General features: G+C 35.9%; 2 protein-coding genes across 2 annotated transcripts; both read left to right on the forward strand.

Moving 5' to 3' along the window:
• The first annotated feature begins 1,788 nt into the window (after positions 1-1,788).
• LOC109014566 (mitochondrial import receptor subunit TOM20-like) lies at positions 1,789-8,991 on the forward strand. Its single transcript, XM_018997079.2, has 6 exons — positions 1,789-2,019; positions 2,325-2,403; positions 2,496-2,665; positions 2,756-2,803; positions 3,187-3,285; positions 8,543-8,991. The coding sequence occupies exons 1-6, from the start codon at positions 1,921-1,923 to the stop codon at positions 8,663-8,665; spliced, it is 618 nt and encodes a 205-aa protein (XP_018852624.1). The 5' UTR covers positions 1,789-1,920; the 3' UTR covers positions 8,666-8,991.
• A 3,626-nt stretch (positions 8,992-12,617) lies between these two features.
• LOC109020571 (cytochrome P450 78A5-like) lies at positions 12,618-15,308 on the forward strand. Its single transcript, XM_019003060.2, has 2 exons — positions 12,618-13,678; positions 14,463-15,308. The coding sequence occupies exons 1-2, from the start codon at positions 12,716-12,718 to the stop codon at positions 15,057-15,059; spliced, it is 1,560 nt and encodes a 519-aa protein (XP_018858605.1). The 5' UTR covers positions 12,618-12,715; the 3' UTR covers positions 15,060-15,308.
• Positions 15,309-17,560: the final 2,252 nt, after the last annotated feature.

Raw genomic sequence — 17,560 nt, forward strand, 5'->3', positions numbered from 1 at the left:
CCATGACACTTATTGAAGGGGATAAAATATTCAAGTCCAAAATCAGGCCTATCCCACCTAAAGGCCACCACTAGGAGACGAGAGAGAGAGAGGAAATGGGGACAACGAGAGAGATGAAGTCAGAAGAAAAGCCAGGAAAGGATAGGAGGGGAAGGGAAAAAGTAAAAATGAAAGGAAGATGTCAGATGCGCAAAGCAGACGTTCCTCATCACTAGCGAAGCGCACGTGAAAAGAGGGTTAGATAAAAAAGCAAGTGGCCAGACGATTTCAAGAGAGAGCTTCTTCAAACTCTCGAAGAACACTTCAGGGAGAAGATTTTCTCAACAAACAGATCGTCGATTTCCTTTATATAATGAGAAATGAGAGATTATGATAGATTGTAAAATACTTGTATTATAGTCATGGATATCCTCTCTCCAAACTTTTGTGGACGTAGACATTATATCGAATCATGTAAATTTGAGTATTTCTCTCTCTTTACTTTCTTTGTATTTATTTTTCATTCACTGTCATGGAGGCACGCACAGTCGCACCGGATTACTGTCGAGGGCTCCAGGCTACACGGTCTTGACAGGTTGAGAACGACTATTTCTCTCCTTTTGACTAGTTGTGCAATATTTAGACATCAACACTTCTCTTGTGGAAATTGAGTCTCTCTACCCAAGTATCAGGTAAATATGTTAATGAATTAAAATAAATAGAAACTTACAGTCATTGTTATTTGTTAATAAAATATTACCAGTAAAAATGAAAAAATATATATTTACATGAGGAGATACAATTAATTATTTCTATCAATTAATCGTTAATGCATTATATTTGTTTTGAGGTGCGCCCACCTGATGTGCTACGCAGCAAGTACAGTATCGTTACGTAGAAAGGTACCAATATTTGATATTTTGAGCGGTCCTACTCCCACCGTTGGAGTTCTTGTTAGTGTTTTTAAAATGTATTTTTATTTTTTATTATTTTATATATATATATATTTTTAACACATTTAAATATATTTAAAAAAATAAAAAAAATCATAATGTTATTAAAATATATTTACTTAATCATTAAATAAAAAATAATAATAAAAAACTCATAGAGGTAGAAATTAACAGTGAAAATAGTATTTTCTGATCATTTTACACTATCTCTTTTTTATTTTAATTTTTTAAATATTAAGTAAAATAAAATATATTTAAAAAAATATGATTTACTGTTAAAAAATAGATTTTTTTATATATTTTTTAAATTTTTCATTTTTTTCAGAAAGAATACATAAAGTTTGCACGTCTTAAAACTTTATAAACTATTTTCTTAAAATGTATTATTTAAAACAATATTAGATACAATCTTAGATTGTGTGAATCTCGCACATTCTTTTTGAAAAAAATGAAATTTATTATTAATAAATGAGTTTTTTATGTAACTTTTAGATTTAATCATGTTTTTAAAAAATTGACAAAACTTGCACAACAAATCATTTTCCTAAATTAAATCTTACAGTTTGAATAATAAATGGGTATTTTGAATAGTATTAATTATTTTATTTTATTTTAAATTGGTATATGATAACAAAACTCACAAAGAAAAAAAAAATCCTACGTTATCTGTTAGTAAAATCTTATACATTATATTATTATTTTATTTTTATATGATAAAACATATTTATTATTATTATTAAATAATTATTTTTTACATATTTTTTAGTATAAATATATCACATATCATTTAATATAATTAAAATAAAATTAAAATATTATTCTATTTGTTAATAGTTAGCTGTGAAGAAAAAAACACGCGTCAGTGTTGAGGCCAAGGAAGTAAAGACCGCATTTCGGTGGGGGGCGGTTAGAACTTTCAAGTTTTTGAAACCCTAGGACTTGGTTGTTGTCTGTCGGAGTTACACAAGACTATTCTCATTTCTCAATCATGGAGTTTTCTCAGGAGGACTTCGATCGGCTCCTTCTTTCCGAGCACACCCGCCAAACTGCCGAAGCCAACTACGTCAAGAACCCCCTTGACGCCGATGTTCGTATCTCCTCCTCTCTCTCTCTGTTAATATCAATGTTCTAGGAGTAGTGATCATTATGAATGTTCATTGCGCACGCATTCTAGTACGTGTTTTGTCTATATATGTTAGTTATATATATTTTTTATTTTATCTGTTAAAATACTCGTTGGAATTTATTCCCATTTTATGTGTTATGAACCCTCTGGGATACTTGATTATTGGCTTTTTGTAGCGGCTTTAAACTGCTATTTTTGTTGCTTTTTAGTTTTAGTGGTGTGAGTTATGAAATTATTGTATGATTGGATACGTGAAATCTCTGCAGAATCTGACAAAATGGGGAGGAGCGTTGCTTGAATTATCACAACTTCAAAATGTTTCCGATTCGAAGAAGATGATTAGTGGTATTCTTAGGACTTCATAATTTTATTGGAACGTCTGTTGCAAAAAAGTTTTGAACTTTATATTTGATGTGCTTGAAATTTGAATTTTATAGAGGCCATTGCGAAGTTGGAGGAGGCTCTGCTTATCGATCCAGTGAAGCATGATGCTCTGTGGTGCCTGGGAAATGCCCACACCTCCCAAGCATTTCTCACTCCTGACGTTGATGACGCAAAGGTAGCTTTTGATAAGGCACGTGACTGTTTCCAAAAGGCAGTAGACGAGGTAAATTTCCAGTTTCTGAGTTTTTAAATTATGTTTTTCTTGAGGTCAGAGAATCTCGTAGAAGCTTGATGGTAGATGTTGTTTTTGTAGGATCCATCTAATGAGCTCTATCGCAAGTCCTTAGAAGTCACAGATAAGGTAACTTTCAAGTTTCAACTTTTATTTCATTTGAACCTTATTAGCAATGATCCTATACTGAATTTTAATCTAATGACTTGCACTGCATTTTTAAATGATTTTTTAAGATGCTGACATTGTATTGTCTCAATGTTGCTTGGGAAAAAAGAGTATATATGGTTTTGTGAGCTTGTGTGGTACTACTTATTATCTAGCTGAGAATTTAGTGCTTCTTTAGTGTTTGGGCCATGCATAAGTGCGGTGGAGAGTGGGATTGTGTTGCCCCCACTGATATCCTTGCTACTTCAAATTGTCTAGTCTTTACCTCATAAACCAAAGTGTCAATTGATTTTTTTGATGATTTTTCATGCTATTAATTTGATTTCGTTGTTTATTGTTCTTAGGCACCAGAGTTGCACATGGAGATCCACAAGCATGGGCTTGGTCAACAGACTATGGGTGGGGCATCTTCTGCTTCTGCTTCTGCTTCTGTTAATGAAAAGGTTAGATTGTCAAAATTTTCCTTCACTTTATAGTTAATGCAAGAGGATTCTGTAAGCTGTAATTGTGTAGAGCCTGTTTACTTGGCTGGACACCCTTTCAGTGTTGAACAAATCATTGACCAATGCCTTTCGTTTTTTATTCCAAAATTTCTAATAACATAAAATATTTCTCTAAACTTGTAAAGTCACTGTTGGCTTTTTGTTCTCTTTGATTTGTTGATTGTGTTTGGATGTCAAGTCCTACTGTATTGCAGGCATAGTCTAGTTAACAGAATTTATGGGGCTTGAGATGCCTGTTTTAGTCAATAGCTCTTTTTGCTCATTGCTGCCACTCGTCAACTCTGTTCCCAGATGTGTATGATATGATGTGGTTATAATGTCTAGTACTTCAACTATCACACCTATTCTATGTGAGATGCGATATTGTTAGGTTCCTGGTTTGGGAGAAAGCCTGAGATTCATATAATAAACGTCTATATTTGGATCATATCTTGATGCATTACTAAATACATTTCGCATTGAATTTTGAAACAGATTCTGACTGGATTGTTAAGCTGGTTGTGGTTGGGTCTGGTCTTGATTGGGGTGCCCCTTTTGTCAGTTGTTTGGGTCACCATCATGGAATCATCATTCATTGTGTTCTTTCAGCCATGACTTGCTCTTACCCATACTTCTTAATCAGTCCCATTTTTCGCTGCACATGATTGAACAATCTTAATGTGCCCCTCCTTTCACCTATTGGTCATACTTCCAGCTTCTCATCCTACAAATAGGATCATGTAGTTACATAACCCAGAAGTAACGAGGCCACAACTTGGTCTGATTTGCAGTTGAATGATTTATTGAATTTACTTGGTAAATCTTGCAATTCAAAATCCATGGCAAACGATTGTTTTGGATATCATTTGGGTTATCACTAAATTCAGTTGTGGCCCAACATGAGACAACATGCATTGTCTTGGTTAGAGCTAATGTCCCTTAAGGTTTGGCTCAAGTGGTAAAGGCATTGGGTTTGGGGGTATGCTCCCCCTAGGTCTAAGGTTCAAATCCCTTTGGGTGCAAACAATCTCTAGGGCCCATCGGATTGAGAGATTTTTCTCTTGAATTACTTGAGGTGTACTTGCGGGAAACTCCTTGTCGAGGGCTTGTGCACCCCTGGGATTAGTCAGGACGCTATTCCTGGACACCCGGTGCCCAAAAAAAAAAAAAAATGTTGTCATTATTGTGTGTCACATTTGAAAGAGATGTTAGGTTTCACAACCCTCTTAAAGATTAGATACATGGATGCTAGCTATTTGTGCAAGTGTCTGTGGATTATCATCTTTCTAAGCACACATCCGCTGTGGAGAGCCCGTTGGATTAGGCTTGAGCAGAAAGGGGCTTGTTAATGAATGTGGAAGGGCCACATGGGCTGGGACCTCGATGATTGGAGTCTCTTAGGCCCACCAACACTATGTGGCGGGCTAAGGATTCATCTCGGGCCCGAGTCTCATCCACCTCGGGCTTGAGAGCCCCAAACCGATTGACTGCCCTGCTGGCATCACAGAAAATGCCGTCGACTGCTGCCTACCCTACAGGCCCAAACAGAGTACGCCCAAAGGACACAGCGGCGACGACGCTCATAGGGTTGGCTCATAATGAAGTTGCTGCCTGTTTTCAGGCCAGTAAAAGCTCGTCATCGACACAGAGTGGGCCATCATCCTTAGGCGACCCCACAATACATAACTTGGACCACCCCTTGACCTTAGAGGGAGTTAACACCCGCGATGAGGTGGAGGCCTCACTTGGGCTGTCTCATGTCGAAGCTCCCGTTGGACCCTCATCCAACGGTGGCAGCAACCGAGGGCCCAAGATTCTATGCATCCAAGGGGCCACTCACGATGGCAGCAACGGAGACCCCTTCTAGGGTTCTATGTAATAGTGGAAGAAGAAAAGGAGACTGTTTCAGAAGATGAGGCACTCTCAGATGACGAGGCATCAATTGGGTCAAATTTATACTTGGCTTGCAAAGTGTCCGGAGATATTGTTCCCTTTTCTGATCTGGGGGGCCACGGGGACGACCCCAATCCTATTTGGTCTCTGCCTCCCGTGCTTCTGTGGACTGATCCACAATCATATTGGGTCTTGAAGAAGGTTGATGAAATCCGGCACTACATAGGGATCTCCTGCGAAGGATTCAAGGATCAATTTAAAGCACTACTTACGGCCATTGAAGCATGACATCTCCTTATAGCTAGATCCGCCTCTAAAAAAGAAAGGGAGCTTAAGAGGCTATCTTGTTTCATAAATTATGACGCAAGGGAAGGAAGTGCTATTAGTGGGGAGGCATAATGACAGGGAGAACCCAGGTGTCCCATGAAGCCCAAGATCCTTTCATGGAATGTTCAGGGCTTGAATAACTCAAACAAATTCCTTAGAGTGAAAAACTTAATACAGGATTGGAAGATAGACATTATTTATTTGCAGGAGACTAAGTTGAAGTATGTTGATAGGAAGGCAATTTGTAGTTTATGGAATTGTCCTTATGTGGGATGGACTAGCCTTGCTTCAAAGGGCGCTTCAGGGGGCATCATGGTGATGTGGGACAAGAGAGTAGTTGATTTGGTGGAGAAGTTTATTGGAGAGTTTGTGGTAGCTTGTTCTTTCACAAGTCTGGATGATGGTTTTGGGTGGGGATTTGTAGGAGTTTATGGGCCTAATGAAGACCACAATAGAAAGCTTCTTTGGGATGAGATCGTTGGTTTGTGTAGCTGGTGGGATGGCCTGTGGTGCATTGGAGGTGATTTCAACATCACTTGATTTTCGAGTGAAAGGTCGGGGGTTTCTAGCTCGGGGTCAGTTATGGCCGACTTTTCAGCTTTAATTTTTGAGCTGGATTTGATTGACCTACCTCTAGCTGGGGGTGACTGCACTTGGTCTAATGAGAGGGCATGATCTAGGCTAGACAGATTCATTGTCTCTCCCTCATGGGAGGCACATGTCCCCAACCTATGCCAAAAATGCCTCCCCAGGCTTTGTTCGGATTACTTTCCCCTCTTATTGGATTGCAGGGGTCTTCATGAGGGGCAGAAGATCGTGGTGGTCCTCGTATCAGATCTTGGGTACTCCCAGTTTTGTTTTGACCTAAGAAAATGGAATATGGAAGTTTTTGGGAACATAAAGGACCAAAGGAATAATCTAGTTAAGGAATTGCAGCGTTTCGAGGTAAAAGAGGTGACTGGGGCCCTTTGGGATGATGAGAAGGCAAGGAAAATGGTTGTAGTAGTTGAGCTGGAAAAAATACACTCATGGAGGAGAAATCTTGGAGGCAAAAATCTCGGGTCCTTTGGTTGAAGGAAGGGGATAAGAGCACAAAGTTTTTTCATCGAGTAGTTAATTCCCATCGAAGAACCAACACCATTGAGGTTCTTCATTTGGAAGTGAGGGCTCTTTCAGGCAAAGCAACTATAAAGCCTAAAGGATCACATTGTCCACTATTATGACCAGCTCCTAAAGGAGCAAACATGGCCCAAGGTCGATGGACTGATTTTCGATTCTATTGATCCACCAAGTGCAGCTTGGTTGGAGAGACCGTTTGAAGAGGAGGAGGTGCTTAAAGTGTTAAAGGGGATGAAAAAGACAAAGTCCTCGGGTCCAAATGGTTTCACAATAGCTTTCTTCTAGGCTAGTTGGGACATTGTCAAAGAGGACATCATGAAGGTCTTTCTCGAATTTCACTCATTATTGAAATTTGAGAAAAGCCTCAATGCTTCATTTATTGCCCTTATTCCAAAAAGGGCAAGGTCAGTGGAGGTGCAAGATTTTCGTCCCATAAGTTTGGTGAGCAGGGTTTACAAAATCATCTCCAAAGTGCTAGTCTAGCGGTTGAGCACAATCATGGGGAAGATCATCTCGATGTCCCAAAACGCCTTTGTAAAAGGAAGGCAAATACTAGACTCCCTCATTGCGAATAAATTCTTGGGGAGTAGAGTTAGAGTTGGTATTCCAGGTATCTTATGCAAATTGGATATGGAGAAAGCTTTTGATCATGTAAATTGGGATTTCTTGGTGTATATACTTGGCAGGTACGGCTTTGGGGAAAGGTGGTGCAGTGGATGAAGCATTGTATCACAACGGTCAGATTCTCTGTTTTGGTTAATGGCACCCCAAAAGGCTTCTTTAATAGCTATTGGGGCTTGAGGCAAGGGGACTCCTTATCCCCTCTCCTATTCATTTTAGTAATGGATGTTCTGGGTAGAATGTTGAAAGGGATGATAGATAGGGGTTTCATCACGGGGTTCTTGGTAGGTGGCTCCTCACATGGTAGTCTATCACTCTCATCTACTTTTTGCTAACGACACGCTGATTTTTGTTGAGCCGAATCCCGATATTTACTCCTTGAGAGCCCTCTTGCTCTGCTTTGAAGCTGTCTCCAATCTCAAGGTGAATCTATCAAAATCTGAAATAGTTTTAGTTGGCTCGGTTAATAACTTAAGCGATTTGGCTGCCATTTTGGGCTACAAGGTGTCATCCTTGCCAATGAAGTATCTTGGACTCCCTCTGGGGGACCCTCATAAATCCAAGGCAATGTGGGATGAGATTGTTGAGAAGATCGAGCACAAACTAGAGGGATGGAAGAGACTTTATTTGTCCCAAGGCGACAAAACCACATTAATTAAGAGCACATTATCTAATCTCTCCACATACTTTTTATCTCTATTTCCTTTGCCTGTAGGTGTGGCATATAGATTGGAGAAGATTTTTCGTGATTTCCTATGGGGCAGTTTTGAGTACGTGAAAAAATTTCACTTGATCAAGTGGGATAAGGTATGCACACCTTTGTCCAATGGCGGATTGGGGGTTCATAATTTGAGAACTTTCAATAAGGCTCTCCTAGGAAAATGATTATGGCGGTATCATAGGGAAAGAGATGCCCTTTAGAGGGAAATTATTGATGTTAAATATGGGAGCATTTGGGGAGGTTGGTGCTCTAATGAAATAAGAGGGGCTTACGACGTGTGTGTGTGGAAATTTATTGTAATGGGTGGGAAGACTTGCTAATTGTAGGTAATTTAAGTTAAACTGAATCCTAATTTTCGAAATTGCTCTAGATGTGCACGCACACACATGGAGGTTGCTGTTGCATCATTCACCAATTTACCAGCCTTTGGCAGGAGAGATGATCTATAAATTTCTTGTCAAGTTCTTTATAGGTTTAAATTTACTCCATTTCACTTTTGTTGGATTATTGAGCCTGCTATATAATTTTTTTTTCCAGGGTTCAAAGAAGAAGAGTAGTGATCTCAAATATGACATATTTGGATGGATTATCCTGGCAGTTGGAATTGTTGCGTGGGTGGGAATGGCGAAATCCCACATTCCTCCACCTCCTCCAAGATAAGCCTTTTGCTCATGTTCAAGGCAACCTTGCCGGTACAAGCTGGAAGTTTCAAATTCGGGTTGATAGATTCAACAGTCTGGAGATGTAGTGAATTCAGTAATTCATGGGGTGTGCTATCCACATTCTGATTTTGACTCATAGTGTATCACTCCTGCCGATTTCGTTAGGCAGATTCTCTCTCATTTTTTGTTTTGTAGTTTGTATCTCGAGCTATTTTAATTTCGATCATCCTCGGTACACTCCTGAAAAGGGGAGGGGGGTGGTTTGATTAGTGATTCATATTTTTTGGCTTTACAAGGATATGATACAAGTACTTGCCATAAAAAGAGAAGGGGATGGAGATTTTTTTTTTTTTGAAAAGTAATCTGGATTTTGTTTAGTTTCTGGGTGTGCAAGATTTGCGTTGTCTTTTTTAAAAAGAATAATACTAGATACAGTTATGGATTATATAAGTGTTGTGTAATTTTATTTTGAAAAATAGTACGGTTTATTATTAAAAAATTAATTTTTTATGTGTCTATTAATCTTTTTTGTTCAAGCAAGCCTAGATATTTTTTAAAGGTCAATATTTACTTGATTTAACTCTGAAAAATTTATCAAACAAAAAATAAGACACCGAACTATGAACAATGACAACTGACGGCGGTGTTTTTTTATTTAATGGGTAACATAATTGTAGCAAGATGGAACAAATCAATGAGGATATAGAAGGAGATGATGATCTTAATCACTAATTTCGGTGACGGGATGCAAGGATTCAAGATACAAACTTCCTTTTGCCATCCAAAACAAGTATAAATACACGCCGAGGACCTGTAGAATAGGCAAAAATATCAGTATTTTTACTCCCCTATCTACTAACCTGATCTGCAATAACCAGGAGGATTATCTAGCCGTCAGTTTCTCAGGAGTTCTTCCAATTTCCACTACGTCAGTCACCATAAAGAAAGGTACGTCCAATTTTTGTATTTGTATTTGTATTTGTATTGAATTATAGAACATGTACATCCCCAGGAACAGAGCTTGTCCTGCTGCTTCAGGCCAGGCTCACCTCAGGCCCACCACCGCCTTCTCTAATGGGAATGCAGTAGTGGGTAAGCTGGCAAATATCTGTACCTTCTATTAGTGGAAAAAATCTATTAGTGGAAAGAATCTCCCAGAAACCAGTACCTATAATTATAATAATAAAATCACCCAACGATACGCAGTGGTTGGTGTGTCATTTGGTGAATTGTAACTATCAACAGTGTTTGCAGAGAGGATTCCACTAGCTTTTCTTCTTCCTTCTTCTTTTTCATATCTCCTAGAAGGGTCTGCTGGTACTAACACAGAAATCAGAATAAATCAATAGTTTCCTGCAAACTGGCAAAGAACACCTGCTTTTCTGCATTTCTTTATTCTTCTTCTTTGTTATAATTTTTTTTGTCACATTCCTGTTGGTGGAATTCCTATTCATTGTTTTTTGTAGTAGATGTGTTTGTTTTTGTGCCACGCCTATGGGCGCGCAGCCATTATCTTCTTTCTTCTTTTATTCAATGGTACATCATTGGCTGTGCCATTGCATGCACAAAACTTAGTGGTGGTTTTTTCAATTTTCATATTCCTCCGGAGCTTTGCTTTGTGCAAAGTTGAGTCCTTTATGATCCTAAAAAGAAATGGAAATAGCTGTGTCGTGAGAATGAGATCATGTGATCAGTGATACCGATAATAATAATAATTAATCTGAATATTCTGGAACATGACTACTGGTCCCTAGCTAGCTCGTAATATTGTATTGGCCGGCTTGGCCTCGATGATATTGGACTAACGGCATGAAGGGCGCGCGTTGAAGTTTAATGAATGAAATCTGCCATTGGATGCTTTACTGCAATCATGGCGTTTAAGCAAACCAATTGCAGCATTGGTAGATGCATATAGATATATGTTTAATGTATTCTATTTGCTTGTATTTCTCTATGTACGTGCTCTGCATCCAGCCTTCTTATATCTCCATGAAAAGACATGTAGTATGTGTATCATATATATATATATATATATATATATTATATAAGATATTTTATGAAGTAATTGATTGTGATGATATAAGTAACATTACAAGAAAATTATTTATTTATTAAAAGTTATTTCTTATAAAAGGAATTATTTATTGTCAAAATGAGTCTATACTCGTTACAAATAATCATTTTCATTATAAATAACTCGTCATAAATGTTCTTTTTTTTTGTAGTGTACAATATCCTACATTTAATACGAGTGGTGAATGAGATTCCATGGTCTCTGGGGGATCTTATAAGGAATCCAAAAGACTCAAATTATAGTAGATTAAAGAAGCAACATGTACCAAAAATAAGAATCTATATGATTTTAGCCATGGATTTTGTTGAATTAATTGTTGAGAAATTCTACTGATGATCGTCCTCACACCACACACCACACATAATTTTTTTATATTTTATTTTTTTTCTCTTACCAAATGTGTGGTATATGAATGATGAGTAGAAGAAATCAATTAGTTTATAAAGAATAAAACAAAATAAATAAATAAATAAAATAAAATAAAAATAAGTGTAGTGCGTGAAAATGATGAGTAACAAAATTTTGTAATCTTATCATTTATTTGTATTACTATTCTTGATATTAAACTTGGTTAGTACTTATGCAATTAAAGTTTTTTCAAAAGATAGAGATGGTAATCATTGGCTAAGTAATGAATTAGTCTTTTGTTTCCTTACAACACCTATATCTAATCTTGTAAGAGTTAAATTCAAAACCTCATCTCCTCTTCCACAGATGTCTTGGCATCTATATATAATGAAGTATTTAGTTAAAAATAATGTTATATACTACAATTTCATCTCACTACGACACATTTATCATATTTAAAAGATCATTCAATAGTGATAAATATACTACATTTTAAAGTGAAATGATAGCGTGGTGTATAGAATTTTTCTTAATTCAAATTCATCAACAAATTGAAACTTTTATTTATTTATTTTTAAAAAAGGCATTTTAAATATTCATGTTTGAGTGTTCCATTTTCCGTCCTTTAAATAGTTTCCACTTTTCTTTTTCTTCTTTTTAACTGGTGGAGTAAGTTGTATACATAATCTAGATCCATGAAGCTTGTGCTTAATTAATATCCAAGGCTTGTTTGAATAGAGAGATGCTTCTATTTTATCTCATCTCAATATCAAAACACTACAAGTACAAATACTTTTCAATTTTAAATTTTAAATTTTTTAATTTTTTCATCTAATTATTACCTAAATATTATTACAACTTTATGATCAAACTTCCAAACAAAATATAAAAAAAACAATTTAACTTTTTCAAACCCCAAAATAAAAATTATATTCTAACAATATTTTAACTTTAAGATATTTTTATTCAACTATTTCTCTCTATTTTTTCAAAACCCCATTAAACATTTTAACTCAAAATATTTCTAACTCATCTCATCTCAACTCAAATATCTCACAATTAGTATTCACAAATCATCTCAACTCAACTCAACTCACTAAAATTCAAACTAGGCCTAAGAATTCATTTGATCTCATGCCGATCGATTGACTTGTAATTCAAGTGATATTTTTTTCCTCTTCGTTACTACCTAGGGGAGATTGAGTTCTTAATTAATCTAATCTCCAAGACTCCGTGGAGTAGTCGCCTCTTTGTTAAAAAAAAGGGCAGAAATCGTAGACCTTACAATCATGGATGGTGGATCTAATGACCACGATTGCTGTTTGATAAATTATATATAAAAAAAAACCATCTCATGAAATGAAAAGGAAGAAGAAGCTTGAGTGCTGTTCTCCAAGGGCTTTGGAGGAGCCCCCAAATGACATGAATATGCTAACTAACCATGGTTAGCGAACTAACCACACTTTATCCCGGATCACTTTCCGCGTGCTATATATTCAAATCCCCAATATGCAATTCTCCCACGACAGACGTCCATCTCTACACAATTCCTTTTGCTTTCTCGATCACAAGGACGTCTTTTCTCAACTGTTATCAACCCCAAACTTCCAGTTATTTGAACAAAACATGAAGCCAGCTTTCATGCCAGCCAGCCTGTGTCTTTTATTCCTTTGTATAATTGGAGCCACGACAAGCCAAACTCCATGGCCTGATCTCACTATCCTTTTACCATCTTTGCTTTTCTTAGCAATCCTTCTAAACTATTGGCTTGTCCCTGGAGGTTTTGCATGGAGAAACCACCATCGATGCTCTCCCAAACTACGTGGTCCGTGCGGCTGGCCTATCCTGGGCACCTTACCTGACCTGATGGGCACTCTCGCTCATCGCAAACTGGCTACCATGGCTGCGTCGCATGGCGCTACTCGGCTCATGGCATTTAGCCTTGGAACCTCGCGTGCGATCATCAGCAGCCATCCCGAGACCGCAAAAGAAATCCTGTGCGGGTCTTCTTTCTCAGACCGACCTATAAAAGTCTCGGCTCGTTTGCTCATGTTTGAGCGTGCCATTGGCTTTGCTCCCTCTGGCAACTATTGGCGTCAACTTCGTAGAATCGCAGCAAACCACATGTTCTCCCCGAGGAGAATTTCCAGCCTAGAGGCACTAAGGCAACGCGTGGCTGATGAAATGTTGGAGGGATTGTGGAAGGAGATGGAGGAGGGAGCTGGGGTTGTGGAACTGAGAGGCATGCTTCAAAGAGGTGCACTGAGTAACATGCTAGAGAGTGTGTTTGGGAGTAGCCTGGATTTTGAAAGAGAAGAGTTAGGTAATATGGTTAGAAAAGGGTACGAACTTATTGCAAAATATAATTGGGAGGACCATTTGCCTCTAAGGTTTTTGGACTTTCATGGGGTGAAGAGAGAGTGTCATAGATTGGCGGGTAAGGTTAATAGTGTCGTGGGTCAGATGATAAAAGAAAGAAAAAGAATAGCTGGAGAGTTCAATATTGCTGGTAATGATTTTCTGAGTGCTTTGTTATCTCTGCCCATGGAGGATCAATTGAGTGACTCAGACATGGTTGCTGTCTTGTGGGTAATAATTAGGACTCTCTCTCTCTCTCTCTCCCCCTCTCTCTCTCTCTCTAATATATCTATCTATATATATATATATGCATGCAAGAAGTCATTAATTATAAGATAGAATTTTCTCCCTTAGATCTAATATATTTATATTCTCCCAAAGATTGTTTGAGATTAAATTATTTTAAACTGGTTTTGACAGATTATTATATTTTTCTTGGGGGTTCAATGATTAATTTGAGGCTGTTTTCCAGTTTTGATCATAGAAAGTTCTTTATATACCAACCTTAATTTGTCTACTGACTCATATAGTCTATCTATTATTGGATCATTTTAGATACAGCACAGAGTACTTTATGGCATGACGCCAATACCACAGAGTACTGTCCAAATGAAGCTTTGGCTATATTTTCACATTTCCTCTTATTTACATCCGATTTCACCCTTTTGCCTTATTGGGTTTATTCCTCCTTAGTTGAATTTCTAGATAGTATTTTTTTTTCTTTTTTGCCTTATTTAACATACCATGCATTAAATTTGATTATGGATTGCTAATTAATGATTTCGATAATTAGAATAATGCTATACACAAAACTTTCATTCCACTATATAAGATATGATATATTTATCACTATTACATGATAAAAAAATCATATAATAAAGGATCATGATCCAATGTTGTACCCCGAGCAAAAGAAAAGATGATAACTAAAACAACAAATACCATTTTGGGGCCAAGATATTTGTCACTTTTGAAGCTTTTGCTTATGCTTTTGTTTTCCCATGACATCATCCAGGAAATGATATTTCGAGGAACAGATACTATTGCAATACTTCTCGAATGGATCATGGCCAGGATGGTTCTACACCAAGACATTCAAGCAAAAGTCCAAGAAGAGCTTGACATGTGCGTTGGCAATCATCGACATGTGCAAGACTCCGACATTCCAAACCTTCCTTACCTCCAAGCCGTAGTCAAGGAAGTCCTTCGCATGCACCCTCCAGGTCCATTACTGTCGTGGGCCCGTCTTGCAGTCCATGACATCCACGTCGGAAAGGTATTTGTGCCATCTGGCACAACAGCAATGGTGAACATGTGGGCCATAACCCATGACTCATCCATTTGGAAGGACCCATGGGCGTTCAAGCCCGAACGATTCATCGAAGAGGAGGTATCTATAATGGGCTCTGATCTAAGGCTCGCGCCATTTGGGTCCGGTCGCAGGGTGTGTCCTGGCAAAGCACTAGGTTTAGCCACAGTGCATTTGTGGCTCGGGCGGCTTCTCCACCAATTTAGGTGGCTTCCGACACAGTCTATAGATCTTTCGGAATGTCTGAGGCTCTCTCTTGAACTAAAGACACCGATGATGTGTCGCATGGTTCGTAGGTATTAGGAGCGCACTCATGAAGCCAGTTATTCCAATTAAAAACTCTGCATATTAAGAATTGTGAAAAAATGGTTTGATTAAGGATGTAGTAAGCTAAATGCTTGTGCGGCCAGGAAGTGTTTAAAGGCCAGACTCAACTCTCAATCCCAACAGAAATATATGTAACATATATAAGATTGAGGATAAGGAGGAGCATTGTAAAGTTGTGTTTTTTCTATTACTTAGAGGTGTTGGTTGCGTTTGAATTAACTTGTGTTTATGTGCAATGCCTGATAATAGTGTATATAATGAGATCAATCCAATCAAGCAGATCTCAACTTGATTTGTTTGCAATTTGGAAGATAGATAAACATGATTTGAAATGCTACTTGAAGCAAAACTTTTCAAATAAAATAAGTATCCACCACTACTTGCTTAAGGGTAGTGCTACAGCCCCCGTTGGGAGCTCCCGCTGGGGCTGTAGTATTATTTAATATATATTTTATTTAAATAATTTTTATATAGATTTTTTAATATTTTAAAATATTTTAAAAAAATAAAATATTATTAAGAAAATATTTTTTTAATTCAAAAGTAAAAAATATATTTTTTAATAGTCATATTATAAAAAATATTTTTTATAATTTTTTATTTTACTTCATGATTAAGAAAATATTTTTTAATAATATTATGATTTTTTTTAAAAATATTTAAAATAGTCATATTATAGCCCCCCGTTGGGGGCTCCCGTTGAGCTTAACATGTACTTTTTTATGTGTAATTTTTTAATTTATTTTTTATATAGATTTTTTTTACACTTATAAATATTTTTAAAAAATAAAATAAATTTAAAATATCATTAAAAAACACTTCCTTAATCAGAAAGTAAAAAAAAAAATCATTAAAAAACACTTCCTTAATCAGAAAGTAAAAAAAAAAAATCATTAAAAAACACTTCCTTAATCAGAAAGTAAAAAACAAATCATTAAAAAACACTTCCTTAATCAGAAAGTAAAAAAAAAAAATACTTCCTTAATCAGAAAGTAAAATACAAATCATTAAATATTAATTTTTATTATACTTCGTAATTAAGAAAATATTTTTAAATAATATTATAATTTTTATTTTATTTTTTAAAATATTTAAAATTATTAAAAATATCTATATAAAAATAAATTTAAAAAATATATATAAATATAAGTATAGGTCAAAACGGTTTTACCCGTCAAAATACTATTACTAAACGAGTCACTAATAGATCAATCTGCTTAAGCCGAAATTAACCCGTTTTAAATTTATTTCAAATTACAATTTCATCATTATTAGGTTATAATATTAGTATTTCTTAATATGCTTATGTTTTTATTGTTGAGATTATAATTTTGGATCTATACTTATATTTGTTCTTGTAGAGTTTATAATATTAGTTTTATTATTTGTTAAAATTTGGAAAATATTAATATTTTTTATTAGTAGGTAGTCTTATTAGTTTTTTTAGATACTACAGCTACTAATAAATATAAATTTTAATTTTTATGTTCAATTATATTAATAAGGTCAAATGGGTTATGATATTAGTTCCACCTATTTACATGAAACGAATTAAAATGAATCATATTGTATTGATTGATTTCTAATTAATTATTAAACGAATGACACAACTTGTTATATAAATGAATTGGATTAGAGTTTAAAAAATTGACCCGTTTAATTTAAGTGATCGAATATAAATTAATTTATATAGTCGAATATTTAAAACTTTAACAGGACACGAATACGACCACGAACACAAATTACCACTCGTAGAAATCACATCAATAATCCTTTTCGAATTGATCGATATCGTGGGGATCAATATAAAGCTGTTAGAGCCTTTACTCAGCAAACAAAAGTCCCACCACCAACCCAGGTTATGCTTTAATAGCTAGCATGGCTATAATATGCTGTTTTTTTAAATATTAAAAAGTACAAACTCCAAGTGATATTGGGCTTAACCTCCTAATTTATTAATCTCAATATTTATTTTCTATTTTTCTTTTGCAATTATATTTAGGATTAGTTTTACACGAAATCAAATTATTTCATCTTATATAATTATTATAATTTTTTTAAATTTTAAAATAAAAATAATATTATATTTAATTTTTAATAAAATATCTAATCTCATCTCACTTAAATCGTGTAACCAAACCAAACCCCAAAGTTTCTTATGGGCCGTCAAATACTGCATGTAAGCTCACCTCTTTACTCTGATCTCTTTTTGTAAAGTTAGCTAAGCGATTCCCTCCCAAGTTCTACGGCCAAAAGCCGATCTATTTTTTTTTATTTTTTTGCCAATCATGGTGTTTTTTAAGGCTGCTTTTCTAGTGAAGATGACAAGAGGTTTAGACCCATTTGTTTTCAAACAAATAAATCAACATATATATTTACACTTTCTGATCATCTTTTGTTTTCAAATGGAGATCGATCGGTCGGTCGGTAGCCCCACGAAGCACGAAGACTTTATTGCAAATCATTAGATTCCAAAG

This window comes from Juglans regia, chromosome 16 (genome assembly GCF_001411555.2).
Source record: "Juglans regia cultivar Chandler chromosome 16, Walnut 2.0, whole genome shotgun sequence".
Classification (NCBI taxonomy): Eukaryota; Viridiplantae; Streptophyta; class Magnoliopsida; order Fagales; family Juglandaceae; genus Juglans; species Juglans regia.